This window comes from Lepisosteus platostomus, chromosome 6, assembly GCF_059453375.1.
Source record: "Lepisosteus platostomus isolate fLepPlt1 chromosome 6, fLepPlt1.hap1, whole genome shotgun sequence".
Taxonomy (NCBI): Eukaryota; Metazoa; Chordata; class Actinopteri; order Semionotiformes; family Lepisosteidae; genus Lepisosteus; species Lepisosteus platostomus.
The window spans coordinates 65,661,694-65,679,563 of NC_142616.1; the positions used below are offsets into that span (position 1 = coordinate 65,661,694).

General features: G+C 42.0%; 1 protein-coding gene across 13 annotated transcripts in view; it reads right to left on the reverse strand.

Moving 5' to 3' along the window:
- The window catches only part of LOC148662150 (ERC protein 2), a 314,579-nt gene extending 297,613 nt beyond the window's left edge, over positions 1-16,966 (reverse strand). For 7 of the 13 annotated variants that reach the window (XM_088636989.1, XM_088636985.1, XM_088636990.1 and 4 more), the window contains exons 1-2: positions 15,796-16,027; positions 4,504-5,309 (exon numbers count right to left, since the gene is read on the reverse strand). In XM_088636989.1, the coding sequence (XP_088493115.1) occupies positions 4,504-5,151 (648 nt within the window). In that variant the 5' untranslated portion in view covers positions 5,152-5,309; positions 15,796-16,027. Of the gene's footprint in view, positions 1-4,503; positions 5,310-15,795; positions 16,030-16,623 lie in introns of those variants that run through there. The other 6 variants (XM_088636994.1, XM_088636993.1, XM_088636983.1 and 3 more) reach the window with 5 other exon arrangements.
- Between the last annotated feature and the right edge of the window lie 904 nt (positions 16,967-17,870).

A 17,870-nucleotide genomic window follows, 5' to 3' on the forward strand; every position in this document is an offset into this window, starting at 1 on the left:
AACTCTCTATAGTTAGATAGACATTTGGCCAAGGTTAAGTAGTTTGTTCTGTTTTTGTTTGTATTTCACATTGCATAAAATATTTCACTACTGCCACGACTCTTAGGGTAATTTTCAACCAGCCTCCTCTCCCCAGTTAAATGCAGACATAAAATAAAAGGGATCAACATGTTACTTAATTAACAGTTAATTAAGTGTTAGAAAGTAATTACTTATGAATTGGAATGCATAAATGTACAGTACCACATTAAATTTACCTTGTTTCGTTAATATACCCCCAATAACCCCCTACGGTGAACACAAAACTTAAAAAAATACAAAAAGAAAATGTGCAATCACAGGAAATGCGCCTCCGTTTTTAAAGGTGGAAGCCCCACTGTACTCTCGACAGCAAATGTCAGGACTCCCGGTGACAGGTAAATAACACTGACTGCAACCACCAGCCTTAGTCCCATGTGTGCTACTGTGAATGTACCCAGCCAGTGCCGGAACTATGCCTTCTGGGACAAGTCAAAAGAGAAGCTCATCAAGATTCTTACAGGCATGAAAATGCTGGGTTTTGAAACTGGAAGGAAACCAGTTTATGTGTAAGCCTCATGTCACGTTCGTAAACCCCTCCTCTTAAAGACGCTCCAGCCCTTCCTTGTTTTTCACTCATCTCCGCACCTGCTCCCTGTTCCAGCCCCCTTTTCAGTTTTCTTTAAAAGCCAGGCGCTCACTCTATTCCGGGCTCTGCTCTGGTTCCCGTACCAGGCGAGTCCGGGACCTGGAAGCGCCTGGTCCCGTCTAGTTTTTAGTTCCTGTTCCTGTTCCCGTTCCCGTGCCGGTCCCAACCCGGTTCCTGTTTTTAACCCTTTTGTCTCTGATGGACCGCCCAACTTTGGACATTTTTGCCTTCTCTCAGATTCCCCCTTGGACTTATTTCTGGATTGTTTGCTTCGGCCACACCTCCCCCGAACACCAGCGCACCAAGGACATGCCACCCGTTTTAATTCACGACTCCCGCATGCTTTTTTCCCCGTGTTTTCCTCACTCATCCCCGGATTGTGTCGTCTGCATAGGGTCCGGAAAGAACGCTTTCGTTACACCCCATGTGCCAAGTGCTTGGGTTTATATGAATTGCAGTCCTTGATGTGTTTGTTTAATGGTGATTGCATGTTTACGCACTGTGACAGACTGGCACCCTGTCCAGGGTACAGTACCACCTTGTGCTCCCTGCCTCTGGGATAGACTCTGGATTGCCATGGCTCTCATCAGGAAATACTGTAAATAGTTTTTTTAATACAGCACAGATGAATGGAGGGTTATGCTCACTTTCAATCTCATGGATAACATGATGGTGTTCTGTGCAAACCACGAAACCAACGCTTCCCACTATGGAAACTTCATTTACGGTATAATTTGGTTTTCTTTAATTCAAGCTGTGGCAGTCAAGGAGCTCTGTACAAAAGCTTGGTCAGCTGCTGGATGTGTGGACAGGCTCCATCTGGCTGAAAGATTTACTGTCTGACAGCCCTGACAATTAAGTCTATTGTTCTTAGTAAAACTGGTCCATTATTGTTTTACTCTAATTATAAAGTACATATTTAATGTACCTCCTTTAACGAACCTGAATAGGTTTCCCAAAACAGTGCATCATATTAATCACAAGAAAAAAACAGAACAAACACAGTAATGTTATCAGTGGAACTACACCCTTGCCTAGTTCAGACATAAAAAAAGATTTTCCCCATAATGTTTATCAATACATCCTAAGAGAATCAGAAAATTCCTTTTGGCATTGTAAGTGGTATCACACTACACCTTTTAAAGCATTTGATGTTTTTTTTTCACATGGTATATAATTCAAAGAAAAATGAAGCATAGCTTAGACAATCTGTGTGATTACATTTAATGATCTCATCTAAAGTGCAAAGGTCAAAAGCTTCTAATTTCCAAGACACTGTTAAGCATTAATCATTAAATAAATATTCAGGTTCTCTAAGGTGAAATCACAGAGTACTTACAGAAATACTGCTTAAATTCAATCCCAAATGATTGCAGTGCGGAGCTTTTAAAATGTCACATCTCAATAAAAATTCAAGTGTGCATTAAAAAATGTTTTTTTTACATCTAAAGGTCGCAGACGAGTAAAACTTTTCTCGATGTTTGCATCAAATGACAAGGCTACTGTACATTGATGATGAAAATGTGGCAAAATCTCAGTGAATAGATATAAGTGCTATATAAAATGTATTTAAGATGCTAAATTGCCATTTTTAATTCCCACATCAGATCGCACGTCTAACACCAAAATACTTTAGAAGTCAAAATCTTCTTAGGGCGGTGCAGGTTGCATACAGCAGAACAGGCATGTGCTTGATTTACAAATGAGAGGAGTTACAAATGAGAGGAGGCTGTTCTGTCCATCTGGCCCTTTTGGTAGTTAGCAGCTAATTGATCGGAGGATCTCATCTACAGTAGGTGTTTCTGAAGGGAGACAGGTCGGAAATCAGCTTCAACAATAGGGCTGCATACAGTAGCTTGTTCCACACTTCCACCACCCTAATGTCCCTCCTCATAAGAGCAATTTCCTGCTTCTTGATGAGGCCGCCAGCACCCTTCGGAGTGGTTCAGGACTCTCAAGTCACAGAAACAGACAGACACACCCTGCAGGCACGTTGTCAACTAAGCCATTTTGTCTCCTTCAATCCTACAGTCCCTGACAACTGACTGTAATGTGACCAATTGTAATAGAAACCTTAGTCTGTCAAATTGATTGACCCATAATTGTACTGATAATTGGGTGGTCTCTGCTACCTCAGTATTATAATACCTATGGTTGATCTATTGTATTCAATAAAGCCGATTTGTCATGGTACCAGATGTGCTCTTGTGTAGACTCACAGACTTCCTTTTTGGCTGGGAGGAGATCAAAGCACACAAATCCTGGATAATTATTTCTCATTTTGATGTTACAGGAATCTCCATACCACTTGTTACGTTCATACACAATTTCAAACATCCCAACACCGCTTGTTCATTTAAAGCCCAGATGCTGTATGTGATGACATTTCCAGCCTGTAATTGTTTCAGCTGTTGTCAGTGTGTCACCAGAGGACATTGACTGTTTGCTTCACATTTTCAGTTAGGGACAGAATAAAAGAAAAGCCATTGTAGCATTCAGTTAAATGCACAGTACAGGTCATACTGTAGTTCTTTTAAGATGTAACTCAAAGAATCACTGCCCTTTCATTGAGCAACTATCCTTAGATCTCAACTTAAATATGCATTGTTAGTTTTTTCTTGACGTGACACTGAAACTAAAATTCTTGCAACTTTTAAAAATGCAGTAGTCATTTTCAATAGACTCCAGCTGCCTGGAAGACAAATTGTGACGGCTGAGTGTGGCTCTGAGATTTTCCAGTCTCCAAGTTTCCATGGTGACAGAATATATAACTAACTTTCAGAAAATTCAGCAAAACACCATTCTTTCTGCACAATGAACAAGGTCCGCCTTCAGTTGTCTGTGGCATTTTAAAAACATACAGCACAGAATCTGACTAATGCATAAGCACTGTGAACTTTAACTACAGTATGAACTTACGTAATAGAAAGGCTGAATAACAGTAACAAAGACAAACTGGCAATAAACATCTACCCATTAGAAATATCAAATAAAATTAGCTTTCTGAGAAATTACGCACACTTGAATGCTCAGGCAAGTTATAAATTAGAAGTAAATACTCTGATACTCCTCATATCTAAACTGCCTCATACTCAGGACTCGGTTTGCAGTTCCATCTCTGCAAGCAATTCAATTGTTTTATAAGAACAATATTCTCTGCCCTTCTAGCTGTACAGTTCACAGTTACAGACAAAGCCGAGGTTATCACAGGTGTGTTAAAAATGAAAACGAAAATTAATTGCATCTGGAAAAAAGAGGATGGAAACAATTCACTGACATTGACATTGGAAGGATGTACACTCCACTACATGACATAATGCAGCCTAAATTAAGATATTACATCCACAGCTTGAATATTTTCATACAGTATATTGTCAAAACATGCATAGTCCTCAGTGTAGTCCAGGCTTTCTACTAGGAGTCATTTATTATCAACAGTTCTGTGAGAAGAACTGATTTACGGATAAGGAAAACAGATCTCCTTTGTGTCCTGAATATTATTCATTTGGTATTCTTTTTGATGAAGAAAATGAACAATATCATCATAAGCTACCGTAAAAGTCATGATGCTCAATTCTACTCTGTCCTTTATCATGTCAAGGATGTCAGTGGATCACATGGGAAAGTACCCCAGAACGTGCACACCACTGCGTTTTACAAGGGTTTTCCAGAATCCAAACTTCTGTTTTAAACTAAAACAAATATATACAGAAAGAGGTGTTAGGAATAGTACCAAAGACAAAGCCAGCCACAAAGAAACTAAAAATAAAAAATAAAAACTGCGTGCACTTGACTGGACAAGGCGCCACTGTAAGTGGACTTCTGTGCGGCCTGACCTGGTTCTCCTCGTGGGTCACCCTCATCTGCTCCTTCAGGACCGACATCCTGGCTGCTTCCTCTTTGCGTAGCACCCGCTCCTTCTTCAGCTCGGGGCTCCAGAAGGTCTTGATGCTGTTCATGGAGGAGCCCAGCTTGCTGTCCTTGATGTCCAGCTCCTTGCGCAGCAGGTCGTTCTCCCTCTGCAGGTCCTTGAGCTGGGCCTGCAGGTCCAGCATGGTGCTGTCCCGCACCTGCCTGAGGGCGGAGGGGACCTGGTGGTGGTGCAAGCCCGAGGAGAGTGTGGCGTGGTCTCCGTAGGAGAGGATCTCGGTGTGCGGCAGGCCCGCCGAGGCGATGTTGGGGCTGCTGCCCATGGCTGTGACCCTCCCGCCGTACGTCGCCCTGCTGGTCGCCCTCCCGAGCGTCATCGTGCCCTTCGGGAACGTCGTGGACGCCACCCCTTCGTGGTCACTCAGGTACATCGGGCCGGAGGTGGCGTAGGCCGCGTTGAGCGACTGGATGTTCTCCATCGACAACGTCTTTCCCGCTCCCCCTCCCCCTCCACTGTTGGTCCGCCGGTGTCCCAGCCTGGGGGACCTCGGCAAGCGAGGTGACCGAGAGGGGCTGCCCTCCAAATGCCCGACCGTTCTCGAGCTCCCGTACATGATCGGTCCTCCCGGGATCGAGGCTCCTCAAGCGCAAAAGTGGGACTCGCGACTGAAGCGTGCAGTTTACAGAAGTGTTCTCGGTCCCCAGGTCCTGTCAGATAGCCGCTTAGTTCATTCTTGCAAGGGGCTGATTTGGGGGGGCCTTCAGTTCAGATCTGGAGAGAAGACAAGAAAAATATCATCATCGCCACTGAACAGTCCAGCTATAATACAATTTTCGGGTTTTGGGTTCATTAAGAAGATGCATGATAATTTCATAATTTCACAATTTCATAAATATGCTTCCCGATGCCACAGGAAGAAGCTTCTGATTGACCTTTAAAGTAGATGAATATATCTTACACTTAAATAGTATTGGTCCTTGCAAACTCCTTCATAAACGGATCATATACCATTACATATAATATATAAAGTGCTTAGTACTTGGAGTAACACAGAGAAATAACGTACCCCTGCCACGATGTATCAAGTAAGGAATGTTCTCATGGGTTCTCTGGTTTCAGAACAGAGATTCCACCTTCAGATACAAACCCACAGTGCAGTGCAAACTGGCATTTTCCTGTTTCGGGATAGACTGATTCATCTTATCTGTCTCAGAACTGTACGGTATAATGAAGTGCCGCATCACTGCAGATTTGGAAAAGAGGGCAAGTAAAACCAAATGACTAGTTTCATTAGGTAACGCACAAGTCTAGTCAAACATACAGTATAAACCTAGGATAACTCCCACATGGTATCTTGCTCCGCTGTGCTACTGTACATTCCCATAACTGAAATGTTAAACTTTCTAAACTAAGAAAGAAAACTGATTGATTGACTAATTGACTGATGATTGACTGAAATTGTATGGCACTTGGCACCTTTCTTTCCCTAAAGGAGCCACTTCTCCTACTGATTGGCAGTAATGATCAGGACAGAAATGAGAAAGCAATTCACCGGCTGAAGTAAGAGGGAACTTGAGGGAGGTCAGATTGTGCAAGAACTCAGTGGAACTTAGCCAGGGTTAACACTCCTAATGTAAAGGACAGTACCGTGAGACCAAGTAGTCAGGACCTCAGGTCCTTGTTGACACATCCTACAGTGTTCCTGGTCCCCGCCCAGTACTCTGGACCACAGGGAAGAGAACCATCTATGGTTTTCTTTGGAGGTCTCCAATCCCCATACCAACTAGGCCAAGTCTAAAATAAAAATAATATTTCTGGCCTTGAAAATTTATTTTACAGTAATCCGCCCCCCAAAAAAAAGAATTTTGGGATTTTCTGAAATTAAGCCCAAAGACAGTGGAGGGATAAAAGAAAGACTGAAAAGGTTTTGTGATAATTTTCCAAATGTGATTTCATCTGCTCATCGAAATAATACAGTGAGACATCTGTCGACATAACTGAATATCAACACACATTCAGCATAGCAGCTAAGAAGTACAGATGTGTCCAAGTTTCACTCCAATAAAGGCTCAACTAGCTGCCAAGTTCTCAAGTCCTGAGATTACATGGTTTTAATTCCAATGAGTAAACAACAGTCAATATTCATATTTTAACACTTTGTTGCTCCAAATAAGTATATGTTTAATAATCTGTTAAATCATTAAAGTAACAGAACTATTACTTCTCTCTGTGATTGCTTGTAAATGGCGATGTTTATGTTTTGTGACTGATTTTACAAGGATTGCTAACAGTCATTCAGGTATTACAGTTAAAATATTTAACCCACTATTGGTTTGGTTTATAATAGGGATTGGCTCTCGTAATATATGACTGACTGATCTGTTGTGATCACAGCAGCTTGATTTTTATTTACTTACTACTGAATTGCCACATTTTATTAGGCTAATAACATGATACCTTGTATTAGTTGCATAATATATCATGCAGGAATCTATTTATAGATTCCATTTCTAATTCTCAAGAAAATTCAAACCATCCAATCCCTACAGCAGTATAATTATTAATGTGCTCAGCACTTTTATCCAAAGTGTCTTACTGATACAGTAAATATCTTCTCAAGTACGAATCTGATCATCCATTTACAGTACATCGTTGGGTTCTGCTGGGGTATTCTGGGTATCGTCCCTTGCTGAAATGCACACTTAGCTAAGACTCAAACTCACCACCCTCCAGTTAGGAGTCCAGTGCTTCACCAACTACTCCTCACAGCACTGCAAAGGATAAGAGACAATGTCCAGTCCCTTATCTCTGGAAATTTTCCCTTATCCTTGGAAATTGTACTGTACCTACCGGAGGTCAAAGTAAAACATGGGATGGTGGCACATTATCCATTAACCACAATCTCAACCAGAAAATGCAAATTAAGAAAATAACCTAACACGTCTGGGAGTAGAACTAAAATTGAATGGCTAATTTCTAAGCCAGGTGAAGACTTTGGAAAAACAAGCAAGAGAAATTCTTGCATTTTTTCCCTGATTTTTTCCACCACATCTGAGCACAAAGAATCAAACATGATGCAGCTTGTAATTGCTGCTTCCAAGAGGCTAGCGGACATTATAAATCCAATAAATCTGAAAAAATACTGTAAGTCTAAAGTTCTAACAAATCAATATATTTAAAAGAAACTTGTGAAAGGCGTTTTTTAAAAGACTTGAACTCCAAAAAATGTCCTCATTTACAATTAATCCATATTAGTATGGCACGGATTTTAACATTGCAACACCGGAATCACACACTCTCCATTTCCTAGAACAACAAGATGAAACCTGGCTGTGCCTCAACGTCTACAGTACATTATAAAATGGATTAAGGGTGTAAACACTGAATCTAGAGTGAATCTAAGGATGACAGTGATGAAGAATTAATAAAACTGTTCACTGGCACTGTCCCTCCTAGAATGCATTGCTCCAAATTTCCGAACAGTGAGAGACTACTAATCTTTCAAGAAACACCTTTCAATGATAACAATTCAGTGATAAAACACTGATGTGTTTTAAGAGCACAGAATTGCTATGAATTATGGCAATATTAATTATCTCTTGCCTTTTCACAGTGTTGAGGGGGCCTTCATTAATATTCATTCCCATAACTGACAACAAATACGTGCTCTTAAAATGCACCACAAACATGAAAAGTACTCTTTCTAAAACACATATAGGTGTCCATTTCACCGATCAAAGGTAGCTATGTCACGCTGATGTGCCCTGAAGACAAAACAACTGTCCATGGCTGCTAACTCTGACAATAACAATAATCATCATCATCTTCATATAGTGCCTTGCATGATGCATCAACTCAAAGTGGCTTAAAAGAAACTAATCAATAATAGAGAGGCACAGCGGTCCTGCAAGATCTAATGTAAGATGGGAGATCATTCCACAGCCTTGCGGCAAAAGAACAGAGTGTTCTAGGGACTGAAATAAGCCCAGAGTCCAAAGAGTGCAAACAAGGTGCAGATGTGGAGGACGTCAACACATCACTGATGCATTCAGGAGCAGACATTCAGGCCAATAGAGGTGAGCATCAGCATTTTCAATTTTATACTGAAATCCACAGAGATAAAGCAGGGAAGCTTCATGCAAGAGACAAATTAAAAGTGTATTTAGCTGCTTCTTCCACCCTCAGTATCATGAAAAAGCAATAGTTAATATCCAATCCCATATATATTACAGAAATAAATATGACAGGAAGACATGTAGGCAGACAGACAGTGGGGCAGGTTGATAATAAATACAGACAGACAGGCAGACAGGTGAACAGACAGACGAGACTAAAGTACAAACTGCATATATGCACATGCCTAAGTCGACATGGAAAATGCTGTATCAGTGTAGATTATAGCAAATACACCATCATGCACCATTACCAATGTGTCAGTTTTCAGCAGCTCTGGATGCCAGACATTTTCACTGTGAATTCTAATCCACATTTCTTTCACTTCCACTCGAGCTCCTTAATCAAATGAGAATGGTTTCATGCAAGACAAACAACAGGTTACCTTCCAGCAGAGACATCTAATGTCATTTCTCCAGTTAAATATGAATGAAGCTCTGTACCTTACTGCTATTTATTCCTGCACTAAAACACAACTGCGTGTTTACAAAAGAGGAATTATTCTATAATAAAGATTTTTCCCAGAAGAAATGGATACAGTATATTCAGAATACGGCTTTAACCAGTTAGTGCCCATTCTAACATGACTGCAGGTATGTCCTAGCACTGCAGACCTGCCTTTATGGCTGATTCTCAGCTCACACATGTACACCCAGTTCATTTAACAGGAGCATTCAGCCTACAGCTGGGCGGCCTCTCATTACAAGCCCCATCCTCTGCCTCATTAGACAGATATCTAACTTAGCATGATGTGAACGGAAAGCCTATTCAAAGGCAGTGTTCTCTTAATGCAATACAAACTGGGTGAAAGGTTTTTCTTTTACTCAAGTGAATGAACGAACGAACGCAGGCGTCATCAGAACACCATCAAATTAAACAGATTTTATTTGGGAGCTAAACTGCTCATGAAATTGTGCAGGACAATGCAGGCATATTATCCTCTTGGTTCATAATTGTGGCTTCAAGAAATGTTATTCTGTGATCACCAGTATATCGTCTTAAAACGACTCTTCAAAGCATCAAAAAGCAGTTGCATTCTGGCCCATCCACCTACTGTAAGTAAAAAACATGTTAGAAATGTTATTCTTTACTTCCTGGGCCTCAGACAGTTCATATACAGTAGCAGTAGAATAACAAAAATGATATAAAACTTGGCATATGGTAGCATCTCACTCTAACTACTGTACTGTACATGCTGTCCGCCCTTAACCAAAAATGGCACATGGAGTATTGTATAAATCAGATGAGGTGAAATCCACTTGCTTCCTCTAGACACAGTCTTGAGGAGATGAGATCAATTAGGATTGTTACTGTGCATTAGATCCCCCCATCCATCTGCCCAGAAATCTCAAGTGATCTAAGAACATTGAACTGAAAGCGTGACGCCTTCATGTACTGAGATAACCAGACAAACCCAAAATGTTTTTTTTACCTGTTCTGCACTGTGGCAGATCAGGGCGGTGATATTTTTGTATAAACTGAGGCGGTGATGCAACGCTGAAAATAGGGGTAGGCCCACTTAAGAAACAGGTTTGCGCTTCCCATCCCTTTCCATGATTGTCAGCTATTCCTTTCCAATATGGAATATCCAAGGACAACTGAACCTCACTGTTGTGCCACAACACATATGAGCTAAAACTGAAGGCTAGTGTGCCTATCCATTTCCCTGCCCATCAGGATCCTGTTTTCACTTAGTCAGCCTCACCAGCAGAAGACCCAGTCTGTAAGGTATGCTATACCCACTGGCCTCAGTGCACCCCTGAACAGTAGGTTTGACTCAGTACTGTGGGCTGGTGCAGACTTGGGGCTCTGTGTGCTGGTGTAAACTCAGGGCTCCCTGGGCTGGTGCAGACTCAGGGCTCTGTGGGCTGGTGCAGACTCAGTTACTGAAACCAGAGGTGTGGGGGGGAAACAGGTTACAGGCACTCTGGAGCTGGGGAGCACGCTGCTTTCAGGGGGAGGGACATCTGCTGGCCAGGGAGTCAGAGTGTCACAATCCAAGAACCTGGTCATGCAGGCAGGGATCGAAACCCGGGAGAGACGCAGCAGCAAAAACAGCAAGGGCGAACCCAGGAGTCGAGATCAAGCAACCATCCCCGTTCCAGTGAGTGGCACACAGCAAACACAGGAAACCAAGCCAAAGGGGTGATCCTGAGAATCTGTGGCACAGCGAGACAGGTTGATGGCATCACCAGCAGCCACGGCACGAGAGACTTAGATCCACAGCAAACTGCTTTTAACAGTTTCCTGCAGCTCACTTAGTTTCACACAGCTGCATAGCATACACGTATACAGTCGACGTAAAAGGTGTCCTAGTGCGTTCTGCCACTGCACGGGGTTAAAAATTAATTCCGACAACTTGTCAGCATGTCCCAGGCAAATTATGCACCAAACCACTCCTGCCAAACTCCCAGTATGTGGGCTTGCAGTGCTTTTGGATGCTTCTGACCAGATAAAACCTCCGCCTACACCCATGCTACACTCCTATCTCCGTGTTCCTCCAATTGCCATGCATGAAAGGTTACTGGCACAGAAAGGTTTCAGTAGAAGCATCATCCATTGCTTAATTATTACATGTCCTGCACAGCAAAACCTTTTTTTTTTAAATAGCCAGTGCAGGGAGTTCATTACAGTATGTTCAGGGTGGACTTCAGACAAGGAAATAAGCAGCTCTTATTATTTCCAAAATGCAATCAATGAGATATCAATAGAGGAAAAATAACAGTCAGAATGGCTGAAATTGGACCCCAGGGCCAAAGAATATACTATCTAGCAGATTTTCCTGAAGCTTTCAAAGGTCAGCACATGGGTGTTAACCAGTAGCTGCCTCACTCCACAGCCTGTTTTAGACTAGTCTGAAAAAATAGGCAAGAGATTCAACAGGTATTTAAACAGGCACTTACCACACAACCACCCAAAAAAATCATTTTTTGAGAAATTAGATGTAGGGAGCAGCATGAAATATATAAATATATTTGCTGGTTTTACATTGAGACTAGCACAACACAGCAGACACACACACAGGGAATGAGCATCAAAGCAGATAATGTGAATATTGGGGTGATGTAAGATAGCCAGTTACTCTTATCGCACAGTGCAAATACCTGGCTTGCTGCCTAAGCTGTCATAGTAAAGTCGAAAATGAAAAGGACAAATCCAAGACACAAGCAAAGTCAAAAACACGGCCCTCTATGTCTACACAAACACCAAGCTAAACAACTGAACTTTAAAAAAATGGATTCTCGTATTTACTTTTATATACCATATTTTCACGCATAAAAAAAACATTTTACAGTACATGTATATGACACAACTCAAGAGTCGTATGGCCATTTTATAGTATACTAATACACAAAAAGTGGAAAGTAAAATCAATATCAAAAATAAAAAAGCTTTTATTAAAAGCCATGCTTCCTGCTACAGTACACAATAATGTGTTCTATGCAGTGTAAGTTACTCACACTGCTTAGCTGAGAAGGTTGAAGAAAAGCATGGCTCTTTTTCTTCCTTTTCCGCCTTTAAAATCTACTAGGAGACAAAAGCAATTAAACAAAGGCAATGGGGTGGGCTTAAAACAAATAATCAAGACTCACCGAATATGACTAAATGGAGCAAGTTAAAGGATGAGCTACAGTATGATCCTAAAACCTGGACATCAAGAATTCAGTGTTATACCAGCATTCAGCAAAGGTTTCAGGAGATTTCAGAAAATAATCCCAAAAAAGACAAAAAAACGTGTGTTTTTTTCTGTTGGAGGTTTCATTAAAAAAAAACCTTTATCAGCTGTTACTGGTTGCCAGTAGGGATACGTACATTTTAGAGTATATTAGGTAGTTGACGAAATTTTGTAGGAGAATATTTGGAATGATATAAATACGGCTTCCAAAATTCCTAGTCCATGAATGACTGACTTAGCCTGTCTGTCCTTCAGAGAGCAGACCTGACCACTCTTAGATCCTATAACTGGTACCCAGTCCTTAAAGTGTGCTCAGTGTGTGGGAGGCTAAGGACTTTTTATATACACATTTTAGGCATGCCCCAGCGTGGTTTACTTTTAGAAAAACAAGTTGCCTCTTTTATATCTCCTGCTCTAAAGAAAGATATATACAGTGCTCCCCACCGGCGTCCTTACTAAATAATGACTTCAATCTCCGCCTCTTACAAAAAAACGGAGCCTGAAAGATGCTGGTGCTGTGTTAGGCGTCTTTCAACCCCTCTCCTGGCACCACTGCCCTAGATTGACATTATTTACTGTCTAAGGAACTGTCTACTGGTCAGATCCAGGGTTCCAGACGGAGACTGTGGAGATCTAAAGAGCTGCTGCTGATGTGCTCAAATCTCTGCTGCCCAGCTCTTCCATCACTTACAGTACATTACCATCAAGGTCCATAGGCAGAAACTAGGAACCACCGAGGACAGGGGGCTTGTACTGTTTTGTTCTGTTTGGGTTTTTTGTTTTTTAAACAGGTTCACCACCAATGAGAAACAAGACCACAAGAGATTTTTAGAATTCTGTCAAATGTTTTCTTTTCTTGATGGAGAAAAGATAACAGTACAGCGTATGTGTATATAGAAGCAAAAAAACAAAAAACAAATCAGAAGCCAAAAGCCCATATAGTCACCATCAGGACCCAGTGAGTCAGAAAAACCGCTTGCAACCAATTCAGAGAAACAAACGGTTTGGATTTTTCTCTCGCAAAAATGGTGAAAATTGCATTCCGTCACAAAGTGCTCAAGAAATCTGCCTGATTGTCCTCTAAGTACGAGGGCTCGTTTCCAGGGCCCTTCACTGCACACGAAGCGGAGATGCAGCTGTGACTGTGAAAGGGAATCTTGGAAACGCGGGGACGGAAGACTGGAGGGGTGCTTCGGAGGCGTACTTCGGGGCACTGGAGCAGGAAGGCTGTGCTCACTGAACTACACCCTTCAGCTCAGTTACCATTCCGATTTCGACGTTTCTGACACAATTTTCCGCCAGAACAAATGAACCAGATGTTTAATACAGTATATACTGTGCGCACAACGTATTTATCTGTCTGGTTCTTTTATAAAAGACAACTAACACATGCCCCCATTTTACATAATTGTATTTTAACTGGAAAGAATATTCATTGCCTTGCTCAAGGGTACAAGTGCAGCATCTAACCAGGGATTTGAACCCACAACTTCCAGTTATAAGTCCAGAACCATAAACACTGTTCCACACAGATTTTAAGCAGCCAACAGTTCAGTTTTCCACACATCCTGTATGCCAACCCCATGATAGAAATGATACAACAACTTGAGCTGTCACCTCTTCTTTACCAGTGGATGCTCTACCATTAGATCTGAATCTGCCCAAAGGTAATCTGCAATTAAATATAATTTCCCTTAGAAAAAGGTGGCATAACTGTAACTGGACAACATTTCTAAATGACATCTTTGTTCTACAAAGGCCTAGGACTACGGCACTGATGATGAGCTGATGAGTGAACGGGGTCTGTTCATCTTGAACAATAATTTACTTCAAGGTTTCCCAGCTGTGGAGAGCATGCTAGGAAAAGCAAAGCCGGCGGAGGACATGTACTCACTCAATGATGTAACCAGACACAGTGAATAGCACAGCCATAAACGAAATTCCACCTACCACGACAAAAGGTGCTCACCCTCGATTTAAAGAAAGTACAGCTGAATAAATGACCGAATGGTTATGAATTATATGTCATATGTGACGATATTATTCGGCCAAGACAAATGCCCCTAAAAAAGATCGATAAATGAGATCGATAATCCAACTACCGTCTAGTCTTTTTGTTAACTACAGAATGTTCCTTTATTTAAAAAAAAGGCATTCGCTGTACGTTGATTTACTGCTTGCGATCGTAGACATCTTACAGGAAAATTTGGAATGGTCGCAAAAATAATATTTGGACCCGGTACATCCGCTAGCTTCCCAATGCCCTGTCTCTGTATTTTTTTAAATTGACATTATCTTTATGGACACAAGTGTATTTATTGCACTTGCCTTTAAAGGGTTAATGGCATCCTGCACTGATTTAATGAGGTTCGTAGTAGCGAGCAGACCTAACCGCACGTTGAAAAGCCCTCCTCCTAGCTAGGACGATTGGCTGTTACGAGCACATAAGGAGAATGGTTGTTTCCCGACTGGCCAATATTCCTGCCATTCACCCAGAAATGTCAATTCTTGAGAATCGAGTTAGTCTGAGAGAGAACAAGATTCTCCCCTTTATCTTATATACAGTAGATAGCAAACGCCTAAAAAAAAATCAATAACGCGTTAAAATATACCTACGGTAGTTGTTAATCAGACTGATCACTTAAGATGATTAATACCAACCTTGAAGTAATAAGTGCACATGTAACGTTAAAAGCCGGGTGAAATGGTTACCTCTGCGCTACGGTAATTAATAAATGACTGGCATAAAATGCAGTCTTCCAGAAAAGCATAGTACATGGCATCGTGTACAGAACAAATTGGCTACAATCGCAGACACGATCAGGAATAAGCGATCATATTTATTATCCTGCTCTAAAAGCGCTCATAGCCCAGGTGTACAGTTGTACATTAAAACCTGCAACCCCGACAAGCAGTTTCTAATATAGCCCGTTCTGGTGAAATAAAAAGTACTACCTGTAAACACTTTATTGAATAACAACATTTCAAAGTTGTGCAGTCGGACAGTACATTACTTTGCTGCATTACAATCAGAATAAAAGCGGCTAATTTATAACGACTGCACAGAGCACTACAGTCCGGTGTGATTTTTTTTTTACTTTCAGCTTGGCTTGCTCCTATTTTTTTTTTGTAACCCCAGAAGAGCTAGTCCGGTGTGCACTGCTGAAATATCCACCCTCTGTGCTCTGCCAGGACATAATAATTCCCTAGAATGCGAAAGAAAACTAATTATCAATGAGAGAGGGAAAAAAAATCAGATTTAGCCACCATGCCGCCGTGCATAAAGCAGTCTTTCCAAGCGAAGGACATCTCTCTCCCTTGGCCGGCGAATAAACTGCCGCTGCATTAGCAAGACCGTTTAATGCAATTGTATTTTTTCTAAAAAAAAATGCATGCAATGTTTCATACCCTTTTATAATGTCAGTTCTTCTCCATCACGGCTTCACTGGCTGCCAGCCTGACTCAACATTCCCAGCATTCTCGACCTCCGCTTTCATTGGGCCGCGGACACCCTCCTGTGCTCCACACTGGGGAAGCAGCGACAAGACGGTTTTAAAGGGGCAGCTGAAATAAAGGCAGGTACGGTACGGTGCTGTGCTGTGCGCACCGCGCCGAGCGAGCCAAGCCCTTGCAGTGCGCGAAGGCAGCCCGTCCGCCCACCCCTCCGGCTCCCGCCCCCCGCCTGTATCCCGATTGTATCAGATGCCGTATCAGATACAGTAGATACAATTGCCGCTGGGCGCAACAGAGGGACCGCACAGTCACAAGAGACAGACACACACACACACAGAGACAAAAAAAAAAAACAGCTGTTTCGCACCGGACAGCGTAACACCGCGAAATGACCAAACACGCACGTGTGGGTCTCAACAACAACAGCAAACAAAAAAATGTTGCCGGTCAACGAGGGGATCAGGAGGAGGAGAAGAAAGTGGCCGATCTCCACATTTTCTCTCGCAATGACAGGGAGCAAGAGGGGAGAGCGGGCCGGCCACGGTGCGCGCTTCGTGCCTCGGCTCGCCCGCTGCCCAGCCCTCGCCAGCCACCTGGCCAGCCAGCCCGTTTCTCCTTCAGAGATTTTCCGTCCTGCAAGAACGAGTCATAGCCGGCGCTTTACATGAGCGATTCATTTCTTCGCTAGTCCGGAGGTCTGCTCATCTGCAAGAGGCGTTTAGCGCTGCGCTCAATTTCAGCTGCTGACTATACAGCCGCAGTTTCCTGACGGGGTCTTCTCACCTGTCAAACACACTGTGGACCTGATACCTGTGTGTAAGGCTGTAGCATATCCCTGTCGTTGCTGCTTGTCTTTCGGGGGAGCTTTGGTGCTTTTTAAATACCACATACACTTTACTACAGTTCCCCGTAGTACAGTACATCAAAGTACGTTGCAGTAAAAACCGCAGTAAGATCACGACGAGCGAGAGAGGGATGTGGCTCGTTGCGGTGGACTTATTTTCAAGTACCTTTTGCATAAATAATAACTTTCTTCAAATGAAAAATGGTCACTTTTCCCCATGGACCAGGAAATACTTTCAAAGATGCAAATCCCTCAGATATTACAATTCGCACGCACGTACTGTGCTGTATGAAAGCTGACACGAAAGGCTGGACTTTTCACGCGAGCTGCGTTTTTTGTTTTACGGAGTACATGTAGACTGTTGGGAAAATAAAGATTTAAAAAGCAGATTAAAAAAAAATCCCTTAAATATCACACTGTATCTTTAAAAAAATATATTCAACAGGGACAGCCCAGACGCCATCCTTCAGTACCCTGGGTGTGTACTGTCGCTGGTGATAGCAATATAAACAAAAATACATCACTCTAGTCTAATGCTTCACTACGTTGCTGATAAGTGTTGCAAACATATTGGCTGTGCTTAAGGACCATTTTCCTAAAATATTTCCCTGAGGCTCACAGCAGCTATTTCAAGTGTGACTGATTGCCTGAAGATGAAAAGCCTGATTGCTCACTGTATGTAGGTTTTGCTACTGGAAGTACTGTACATGGGTTTTTTTTTTTCCACAGTAAATAAATTGAGGCAGGAGAAGCCATTGGGAAGTGTAACAAGTAACAGACAGAGGCCTCTTACGTGAAAGAAGCAAGAAAAGATTAATTGTATTCCAGGACATGTTTGTGAGAATTCTGTGTTTTCTCATTCTTTGCTGATGAGCCACATACAATAATTAAATTAAGCAATGGGTACAGCCAAGTCTTTAGAATAGCTCACTCCTGGATCTATGGGGAAAGAAGATGTCACAGATGCCAGAATTTCAAGCACTGACAGAGCTTCCCAGGAACTACAGTACATTAAGAGCTAAAAAATAGAGTCTCGTCAAGTGAAGGGCCATTCTTTGGATTTTGTCATTCGAAATGATGTAATGTGGTTTAGTTAATGTGATTTACGGTAAGCATAATCTAAGATGAGTCAGAATTGACAGGAACCTGCATTTCATTAACAATAATCAGGGAAGTGACTTGTGAT